Below are 10,934 nucleotides of genomic sequence, written 5' to 3'. Positions count from 1 at the left end.
AGGACTCGGGACGTCCCCTCAGCCTGGTCGACAAGGCGGCGGCAGGTGTGGGGGACAGACCCAGTCCTGGAAGAAGTGCTCCTCGGGGTAAAATGCTCTCACACGGCCCCGCCCGCACAGAGAAATGGCCCGTGACGGTCACGGGAGGAGCTGAGCTGATCCGTGTGGCCAATGTCCCCGCTGTCGTCTTTCAAGCCGCAGTGCAGCCACCAGCCGTCAGCGCCCCCACCCTGCCCCGTCGGGCAAGACCCCACCAGCAGGAGGATCCGGACTCGCCGAGAGCGAGGCTGGCGGTTCACGGGTTCTCTTTCCCAAAGGTGCGTCCACTGTGGTCTCAGACCCGGCGCGGGGCGCACCCCCCCCCAGTCGTGCAGAGGCGCCTCCCACGGCCCAGGACACCGGCAGGGCCCTCCTGCTCGCTTCCCCCCAGGGCCCCTGCAGTCACTGCACCACAGGGGCCCGGACCCCAGCCCGCGGGATCCCGGAGTGTGCCTGTGCGTCCTCCCAAAGTGTTTAACAGAAGTGCTCTAACACGTTCACGGGCACCTCCCCGCATCTGGCTGGTGTACCTCCAAACGGCCAGCGGGGCGCTGTTTTTCTCAGCCGCCTCTCCTGTTTTCTCTTCAGGTGCAAGAAGACTTTTGGAAGAGATGAGCAATCTATCGAATATGAGGGGCTGGACACCTGCAGCTCACACTCCACCGGGTATCTTTTCGCTGGCTGCGCGCGCTTGGATTCGCCCGGACGGTCCACGTTTTACAAGGAGCTGCTACCACACAGAAAATGTTCCTGTGTCGAATTCGGGTCTCCTTGACGGAGGACCATGTCCGCTAGCTGCTGAGTGGCCACTGGTGGCTTTTATTCACGCCACAGCGGATGCTTTCTCATAGCGCCTCCCGCCGATGATCCCCACCCGGCGGCGCGGGCCCTGGCCGGGGCGCCCTGTCGCCCACAGCCGGCCTCCCCTGGGGTCTGGTTTCAATCAGAGTAAGTCGGAAGGACGCGGGGCCCGTGTCGGCCTGCTCGCTCAGTGGCTGGCTGGACGGGCAGCCTGCCAGGGGCAGCTCTTGGGGGACACGGGGGTCAGGCTAGCCAGGCCGGAGCCCTCCTCCGATGCTTGCGTGGCCTCATCTCTCACGCGTGAGCGCGTCTGGAGGGGCTGCTGACGGGAGGCGGGCGGGGCGCGTGGTCTCCAAATGTTCTCTCCTGATCCGGTGATTAGGGCCGTGGAGCATTTTTCCTAAATAGGTTCTACACGCTTTGCTGCAGAGAATTCCAACTCCACTACTATCTTTAGAACGTTATTCCTATGGTAACACACACACCAGTTCCGGCTGTGGACCGGGGTTCCTCCCCACAGGGGAGTATTAACGACTTGGAATTTTAAAAATCTCAAACGTGGATGGAAATGTAAACTCCTCCAGTCCAACGTTCTCCTCTGTTTTCTTTACTTTAAAATAGTAAGTGAAAATGTTTAATAATCTCTATGCCCAATGTGGGGCTCGAACTCCCAACCCGTAGGTTAGGAGTCACATGCTCTACCGACGTGGCCAGCCAGGCGCTCCGGCCACTGTCCTCACCCTCAGGGTCTGTGACACTAGCGCAGAGGCTGAAGACGGCGATTAGTTTACTCTGGGGTTCACGACGCGCAGACTCCTGGCCACAGGACACTGGGGCCGAGATGTGACCCTGCGGGGCAAACGAGTGCCCGGCAAGTCGGGGGCCCTGTCTCCAAGGCTGGGCCTGCCCTCGACGCGGCCCTTCCCTGTGTGCTCGGGGGAGCTGTGCGGCTTGCACAGGAGCGTGAGCACATTCTCTCGGTGGGGGTGGGGGTCTCGCCTGTCTGCCCAAGGCCATGCGTGAGGCCAAGAACATCCTCGGGAGGCCCCTGCCAGCCGGGGAGCACCCATGGCACGGGTGTGGTGCCGTCGGCCTGGCCTTCTGCTAGGGGTCTGGGTTTATTTCCGGTTTGCACTTATTACAAGTACTAGGGTCAGTCAGAGTCCTTGTATGGCTCTTCCGTGGTGACAAAGGTTATCCTGAGCTCCAGGTTCCTGAACACTGGCCACTGGAAGCGACTGCTCGAGGCCCCGTCTCCAGGTTTCTGAGTCCGTGGACCCCCTCCTGGTGCTGGTTCTCTGCCAAGGTCCTGTCCTGGGTGTTCGCACACAGAGAAGGTGACGTTTCTCGCTGGTGGCACGGACTCCTTTATGATGAGCATCGTCAGTTGGAAACCAACTGGAAACTAGGCTTGGCTAGTCTGATCTCAGAACCGAAGAAAAATCAATACCATAGGGCACCTACACTTTGACTTCTCAGAGTTCGAAGCGCACGTCACTTTGCGGCCTCGGCCCGTCTTGGCACTGGTGAGTCTGGCCCATGGCTGGATGGTTTGTACTTGATGGAGGGGGGAGGGGGGAGGGGAGGAGTGGGGTTGGGGGGAAAGAGAGGGCTGGAGCCTTTAGGACCCCTCAGCTCGCCTCTCACCACTAAACATCGCACACAGCACCCCTCTGTTCCGGAGCCCCTCCTCCCCTCCCCCTGCACGCTCTAGCTTGAGTGCTTGCTCAGAGCTGGTCTGGCACAAAATAAGGTCAGCCACCAAGGCTGTTTGGGAGATAATGCAATTTCCATGCCTGTTAATGGAAAAAGTTTGTGTTCAGATCTTCTGTTTTATATACTCAAAATCCTAGTAAGCTTTTTAAGAGTAGAGCAAAGAATTTCCCTCCTGGGTTCCCAGGTAGTCGTCCTAAAAATAAAGCAAAACGGAAGGGATCTTGGCTCCTGAATGGGAAGGGTGAGGACGGGCACCGGCCCTTGGTGACGCAGGCTGCCCGCTGACGGGCCGCTCCTAAGAATCCTTTCTACAAACTCTTCTCACCCGAGCGGAGCAGGACAGCAAAGACGAACCACACGCAAAGTGAAGACGGTTTACAGAGGAGCGCCCAGGGAGCCAAGCTCTGTGCGTGGTGGCGAAGCAGCCGCCTGAGGCCCCCTCCCTGCTCCCCCCTCCCCACACGCGGAGGGCAGCGCCAGCCGCCGGCGCCCGTACCTGCGGGCGTGAGGATCAAGGCCTGCAGGATGTCCGACAGGGAGATGATGCCCACGATGCTGTCCGCCTCGTTCACTACCACCAGCCGATGCACCTGCAACAAGAGGGAAGTGGGTGGCGGGTCAGAGTCCACGGGGTTTATGACGCGCGTTAGGGAGCGTGTCTCGTATGCGATACGATGAACACATCCCACAGCTGAGGGACGGAAGTGGCGCACGGAACCGGGAGAGGTCCTGGCGCTAAGAATACGGGGTCTCTTCACCACTGTGGCGGCAGCTGGCCGTGCCCCGCCGTTGTCCACACAGGAACGTCCGAGCGATACAACCCAAACCGTGTGCACAATGTAGCCATGATCTCTTACACGGAAGCTCTCCGTTTTGTACAGCTGGATCTCAGTTTCTAGTAATTCTCAGATACTGATTTACGTGGGTGAGACGTCCAACCAAATGAGAGTGGAACAAAATGGGTCACAGCTCTTCCTGTTTCTATAGTCTTTTCTCTACAAAATTTCTGTATCATCTGCTCAGTCCGGAGGAGAAGCGAACGGTGATTGAGACAGGCTACGCGCAGGCTTCTGACACTCCGGCTTTGGAGCTTTGGAACGTGGCTGGAGCAGCCACCTGCCCGCTGGTTCCCTCGGAGACGGTCCTCTTCCCCCGGGTGACAGTTCCTGGCCACACACTGTCGGGGGCGCAGGAAGGAGACGGGAGGAGAAGGAAATTCTCTCTATATTTGTCTCTGGTACCGTGTTGGTGATGCTTTTCACGTCCTCGCTTGCTTTGGGTTAAAAAAAAAAATCACTTTTGTCCTCTTTCACATGACAATGTTAACTTTTAAAAGTCTCTCTAGGGGTGCCGGGCTGGCGGCTCAGGCAGGCAAGCAGGTGATTCTCGATCTTCAGGGTCATGAGTTTGGGCCCCATGTTGGGTGCAGAGGTGACTTAAATAAACTTTAAAACTTTCTCTAAAAAAAAAAAAAAACTCAGGGTCTTCAATAATCCTGTCATATAACACAATTATTTTCCTATAATTCTCAATAATTAAAATGATGGCTTGTATTTGGGATCAGCGAGGGCTTTCTAGTTTATACTGGATGCATTTTGCTGTTAACGTTCAATAATGCTAATTAAATAACTCTTTTCTGAACTTCTGAAGGTCAGAGGGTGGCCATCTCGCCCAGAGAATTAACGCTACCAGGCAGAAATGACTACCAAAAATATTTTCTTGTCATTTGTTGCTCGGTCTAAACTAGCGAAAATTCTGGTGTGACACTGATGTCCTATAAATGCTCAAAATCGTTGCTGATACGGCACCCCTTCCCCCAAAACTGTACTGAGGCTAAAACTGGCCTTTGTGCCCCAGCAAAGAGTTATCTGGGGAAGGAAATTATTTCAGTGGGGAAAAAAGTCAAAACGGAGAGCTTGAGAAGTGTTAAATTACACCTTTTCCCTCAATGACCTACTTCCTATTACAACGAAATTTCGATTGCTTGCCAGGTGTGCTGAAAAGACACGCCAATTACGTTTTTCTTTAACCCGAGAGTCACACATGTTCAAACACGAGCGCTCAGGGCTGAGCAGCATTGTCCTGCATTCCCCACGGTGACAGGAACAGCCGCCCGCACTGCTGTGTGGTGGGACTTCCGGCCTTCCTTCTACACCTGCGTGTGCGTGTCCATAATAACACTCATGCTGTGTGTAGTCAGTGGCTTTTTCTCTTGGTAATACATGGTTCATGCTTTTTCCATATCTTCTAGAACATTTCTCATTGTTATAAAGGATTCCATCATATGGATGTCCATTATCCTTATACATAGGAAGAGAGCTCTTATCTATTTCTGCTTACGATCTTCAAAACACCCAAGATTCTATGGAATTTAGTAAAAAGTTAAAATGTATTCCTGTGTCAGTGAAAACTCTTTGGAGAACAAGAGTGATGGACAGTAAGGTCGAGTAGAAAAGCGAAGCATTCATATGGAGATTCTAGTGAAATACTCGAAAGCTGTGACCATGGTAGCTGGGGGCGTGGGGTCCCCTCAGGTGAGCCCAGGGCAGGGCGGACGTCTGCAACAGGCAAGGACGCAAACAGGGCGGCGTTTCTACAAGATGGCTTCCGAGAGGGCGCAAGCCCTGTTTCACGTGGAACCTTAAGATCGCCTGTTCGGAGCCTAAGAAACGCTCAGGAATGTTTCTTCGTGGACTGTAGTCTCCCGTTTATAATGAGAATTACCAAAGCAGATGGTAATCAGCATCATCATGACCTGATTCGGCCCACTTTGGGGCTGGTCCTCCAGTCCCGGGGAGTGGTAAACGGGCTGACACTGCCATCCCCGTCTCGTGAGGCAGGGAAGAAACGACTCCGGGAGTGGGGATGCTGAATTAGATCCGTCAGGCGCGGACCTCACTCTTCTTTTACCGGAAGTGTTACCCGAGGTACACTCAGAGCCCTCACGTTCACGGCAGCAGGGCGCGGAGGGTCAGGAGACGAGGTTAGGAGTCCTCCCACTACTAAGTCGGGAGACAGAGAATTAATGTAAGAAGATCAAAGGCTGTTTTGGTGGAGCATCCCCTTGGTTGCAGCTGTATGTAATGACACAAGTTTAAATTCATAGACCTAAAGCGCTGGGGACATTTCTTAACTACGTGCCTGTTAAGCCATGGGCGTTTCTTACCGGTTTGACTCAACTACGAGATCAGCACTTAACAGTTCGGTTCCCTGAGCATTTGCAGGCGACCTACTGCGTGCCAAGCATCATGGGGGAAGCACGCTGCCCAACGGCACCGAAGCTGCCTCGCTGGCTGGCGCCATGACCTGGAACCCCGCGGCGCCGCAAGCGCGGGCAGGGGTGGGTGGGGAGGGGGCCCAGCCCTCACCTCGGCCCGCACTATCCTGTCCACGATGGTCTCCAGGACTTCCAGCTTGCTGCACTTCACGACGCCCTCGAAGTACTGCGAGCGGTGCTGCAGGGCCTGGGTCACCGTGATGTCCAGGTTGTTGTACGTCTTCTCGGCAGCGAGGTTCTGGGGCAAGTGACAGGGGATTGTGTGCTTGTATTTCCGCTCCCCTTACTAACCAAGATCTGCACGTTTACACCGACCTGATGTTTAAGACCCCGTGTATCTAAATTTAGCACCACCTCGCCGATGTAAAACGCGCCCTCAGCACTGTCACTGCATCGTTAACCGTCCTCGAAGCTTCGAGGCAGTCCTGAATTACGAAGCCCCCTGTTCACGTCTGACCGCGTGTCCTACAGAAGACCCCCCGCCCCCACCCTTAGACTGACATCCGTGAAGGGTGCCTGGGACCACCCCTCTCCCTGTGAGCCCCTGCCCGGGGCAAGGCTGTCGCCGGGATCAAGCCCACGGAGGAGGCACAGACGAGCCCCCGCAGATCCCTGTGGCTTCCACCTCAGAGGGTCCACCCAACCAAACTCTAACTAGCAGGTTTTTTGATGTGTGTTCTGTTCAGAATAAGTGAAATGATAGGCAGCTGCAAAGTTCTATTTCATGCTGGGATCAATGTTAGAGCAAAAAATGATGAGCATGATTGGGGCGAATTTCAGGTCCCTTCTTAGAGGCACTAGAAGACTCTCAAGAAGTGCATTTAAAATGAATCGGGCGGGGGAAGCACTGGGTGGAAAGGTGCGGCATTACATCTGGTGGATTTAGACCAGGGATTCAAACCAGGCCCCTTAAAACAGGGCTTTAAATGACTGTCATGTGGGGCGCCTGGGGGGCTTGGTCGGTTGAGCATCTGACTTGGGCTCAGGTCATGATCTTGCAGTTTGTGGGTTCGAGCCCCGTGTCGGGCTCTGTGCTGACAGCTCAGAGCCTGGAGTTGCTTCGGATTCTGTCTCCCTCTCTCTGCCTCTACCCTCCTGCACACACACACACTCTCAAAAGTAAACATGAAAAATTTTAAATAACTAATATATTTGCTTTTTTCTTAGAATAGTTGTTCCCAATCAGCAAACAATGAGATGATTATAACCCCTGAAGGGACCCCTGAATTACTGTGTGTGCTGAGCACACGCCTGTCGGCGGAATAAATGATGTGTCGCACACGGAAACAGGACCACCTGGAGTACTGACACGTGCTGCAGTGATGGGTAAACCACACCCGGACTGGGCGGGCCATGAACGCTAACACGTTAGTCACCGCTAACCCGGAAACGTTAGCGCTGTCTACAGACCCCTCTGGTCCTCACATTCACAAAAGCTTGTAAATTAGGGAAAAGCGCACACAGATTAATGAACTTGTTTTAAATGCATTCTAGCCGACAGGTGCAACAAAATGAAAAATACTTACAATGACATCAAATTTGGAATAAATATCTACGACTTTTCCTAAAAATGAAAACCAACATTAGAAAAAAAACAGGTCTTGGAGACAAGAAACAACATTTAAAATCAGGCTTAGCCAGATGCTCACTAGCAATTGAGGACTGCTAAATTAACAAACTTGTCTAATTTTAAACAGACACGAAACCCCATCTTTACAGAAAGTGTGAAAATCAGCCAGGGTAACGTCTCACTAGCCCGAGGGCTTGCGGTGCTGCCTGGATCCGCCACATCTGAAACTGTCCCCCCCCCCCCCCCCGTCCCCTCCCCCGATCTGTGGACGGATTGGCCATCGGTTTGCCCCAAGGAGACAAGGCGTGTCTCTGTGTGACGCCCCCCACGGACCTGACTCGTCCACCACGGGCAGGGCCGACACGCGTCTTTCCACGAAGATGCTCAGGGCTTTGATGATGGGCGTGTCCGGGTGGATGAAGGCGATGTTGTGGTAGGTCCCGATGCCCAGGGCCTCCAGGTTCTGCTTCATGAAGGCAGGCTTTGGCATGTCAGACATCTAAGCGTGGAGAGAAACACATGGGCTCTAGACCCCGAGCAGGCCTTTTCCGTGTTCACGTGTCCACACGGGAAACAAAACACGATGTGTCACAGATTAAAGTTCGTGTTTTCTAACCATCTACCCGGCTGTCTGAACAGACACGGAACTGTGACCTACAGGAACCGCAGCTTGTGTTCAAACCGGTTTACGGGTCTAAGCTTCTCTGTAACGGCTCAGGAAGATGCTGCGAGCCACTCACGGTGTGGCGTTCCCCTCCCCTCCCCCACGGACAGCGTGGACTGAGGAGGGGCGAGGGGTCTCTGGAAATTAGGACCCCCAGGCACCAAGGTTCCCGTACTCTTAGATAAGTATCTTAAACTCGTGGTCTTGCTGTTGGCATCAAAGACTATCTATCAAGAACCTGCGAGTTTCCAAACCCAGAGAGCGTCTGAGGGGGGCCGAGCTCAGCTGGCCCTCACCCCGCCCCCCACGGCCTGAGGACTCTCCTTCTCGTGACTGCAAGGGGCACGGACAAGCCAACCGAACAGAATTACAAGAACCTTTAAGAGTTCGCTTTCTTTTCAAGGGCTGTTTGAGAGGAGGAGGGAGAAGTCAGGAGAGAGAATCTGGGGTCATGTTTGACTAAGACAAAATAAGGTCTACAGTTTCAAAAATCCACCTTGTGTAAAGGGCACAGTTGATTCCGTCCTCCTGCTGTACCTTATAATTATCAGGAAAAGATGAACAATTAGAAGAAACAAAATGTTCAAGTCAAAGAGTTCATCAATATTCAAATCATGAGAATCCTAGAAATTTAGAGAAAAGAAAGAAAGACCTATTAGGTCATCCGGCCCGTCCCGCACTGTACGCTCAGGCTAACTGTCAAGTTTTCCTCAATGCTCTCGGTTCAGTAAAAATCAGGGTCTGAAATGTGCAGGTCTGTACTTTAGTCTGGAAACCTCCAGGTGAATATTCTAAGAGCATGACTTAATTACCATATTGGCCCAAATATAAGGCAGCGGCCCCTCCTCTACTTCTTATGGGCGATAAGGACACCGAGGCCCCCAGCCGCCGCTGGTTACAACGCAGCGGCGCAGCCGTGAGAACGGGCTGGGCTCGACCGGTGACACCCGCGAGACCGGGGCCGCCGAGCCCTCTGAGCCAGGCGGCCCCGCACGGGGGGCTGTGGAGGCAGGGAGGCCCAGGGAGGCCTCGTCAGCAGTGAGCGGGCAGCGTCGCTCCCCCTCAGAGTCTCACTGCCTGGAGGACGGGGATTCACAGAAATACCTACCTGAGGGGGTGGAGGTGGGGACCCTGTGTCGTGCGAGGTGATCAGGACACGTCACAAAGGCTTCAGAGCACTCAGCTCTGACGATTACTGTACTTCCGGGGGGTCACTCACTCTAGGGGGGGGATGGGCTAAGAGCCTGGCACCCGCGGGCCCTGGACACACGGCCCTGCCCTGGGTCCCACTCGCCCTGGACGCTGAGGCACAGCAGACCCGGGGCCCGCACACGACACGGGATGCTGCCCAGCACTATCCTTCCGTCCCTGACTGTCCCCTACACTCTCTGCTGCCTGCTCCTTTGTGAAGTCCTGACCCTGTCTTAGCAGTCATTTAACCGTGGAGAGCGGGAGTTTCACGCGTGAACTGTGGAAGTACAGGGCTGGCTTGATTCTCCCAACTAGGGACCCCCGGGCTTCTGTCCGGCCGGGCCGAGGGCTGCCGGAGAGGGAGCCCTGGCCTCGCAGAGGCCGCTTTACCTCCCCGCGCCGCGGGAAGCGGGGACGCTCATCTGAGCTCGATTTGTAACGTCTACTGCCCTTGGTAGAAACACGACTTCACGCCGTCTCTTCGGGACCGCGACCGAGGCCTCCTGCTGGTCCTGGCTGACCAGCTACTGCTGAGTGCACACTCAGGGCGCGTACTCCGAAGGGGAAAAATCTAAGCCCTCTTGTAAAACCTCTGATCCTTCGGAGCTTCTGGTACTGACCCAAGGGGCCGATGTCAGGGGTGACCGGGAAGACGTCTCACTTCAGACGCAGTTGAGAAAACCTACCGATAGCGCAGCCTGAATTTGGACCAACATGGTGTTCTCGTGCCAAAATTCTACTCGCTTTGGGTTTATTCGGCTGCTGTAATTCACAGTAAGCTCGTCCTGGGGTCAGCGTGTTTTGAATGTTTCCCAAACCGTCCTCCCAGTAAGGCTTCGCAGGCCCTTGGCTCTAATACTGGCTCCATGGGTCTCATATAGCAGTTTCTTAATCGGACGGACTTGCAAATTGCTTTACCGCCCTCACATGTTAGGTGCTGGAACATTCTAATTTAAATAGAGAACTCCGGTGGGTTTAGTATTTTGATACTTGCACTGGAAGGCGAGTGCTCTGTACTTGGGATTGACTTTGAGGATGCAGTAAGCTAGAAGCTGCAGCCGAGGAACCACGGAGACCGCCTCACAAGCGCAATTCCAAAATGAACCACTTCTACGGAGGGTGATGGGAGCCAATCTACCTGAAGTAAATTCGTTAAAGTAGATGCAACTATGTCTTTAGAAACACTCAGAACTACTTACAAAAAGCTGCAGGAACTTGAGGATTCTTTTGTGGGTAAGTATGTAAAGTGCGTTCCCACTGATAGGGTCAATAACTGGCAATCTGTGGATTTTATTTTTGATCAACGAGTAAACAGCATCGTAGAGGCTGTGGGAAAAGCCATCAGAGTCGTTAGGAGGCTTTAAAGGAAAACGTAGAACGCTCTGGACCACCCCGGCTTTCGAAGCATCTGCAGTGTGTTCGGGTCACAGCAATACAAGGCTGGCTGGACTCCAAGCAGTGTTTGGGGGGAAGTTTTAGATGGGGGGGGCTGTCTCGGCAGATGTCTTGAGTTTTCCATCCGTGTGAGTCTCAGATACTAGTGCGAGCTACCGATCTCCAGGAGACCAGTTTCTAGCCGGTGTTTATCGTTGCTGCTTGAGAAATGACAGGGGCGAGCCCTCGGGACTGCTAAGCGACACCGCCAGCCCCCTTCTGCACTGCTCTGCCCCCCCCCC

At 54.2% G+C, this 10,934-nt stretch overlaps 1 protein-coding gene across 1 annotated transcript in view; it reads right to left on the bottom strand.

Moving 5' to 3' along the window:
• PRKAG2 (protein kinase AMP-activated non-catalytic subunit gamma 2) overlaps positions 1-10,934 on the bottom strand; it is a 237,386-nt gene that overhangs the window by 2,171 nt on the left and 224,281 nt on the right. The window contains exons 12-16 of the mRNA XM_029954381.1: positions 10,458-10,584; positions 7,737-7,902; positions 7,360-7,397; positions 5,925-6,071; positions 3,053-3,146 (exon numbers count right to left, since the gene is read on the bottom strand). Of these exons, the coding sequence (XP_029810241.1) occupies positions 3,053-3,146; positions 5,925-6,071; positions 7,360-7,397; positions 7,737-7,902; positions 10,458-10,584 (572 nt within the window). The remainder of the gene's footprint in view (positions 1-3,052; positions 3,147-5,924; positions 6,072-7,359; positions 7,398-7,736; positions 7,903-10,457; positions 10,585-10,934) is intronic.

The sequence above is a fragment of the Suricata suricatta genome, chromosome 2, assembly GCF_006229205.1.
Source record: "Suricata suricatta isolate VVHF042 chromosome 2, meerkat_22Aug2017_6uvM2_HiC, whole genome shotgun sequence".
Lineage (NCBI taxonomy): Eukaryota > Metazoa > Chordata > Mammalia > Carnivora > Herpestidae > Suricata > Suricata suricatta.
The sequence above is the reverse complement of the archived record's forward strand: the minus strand, read 5'-3'. Positions and strand labels throughout refer to the sequence as shown.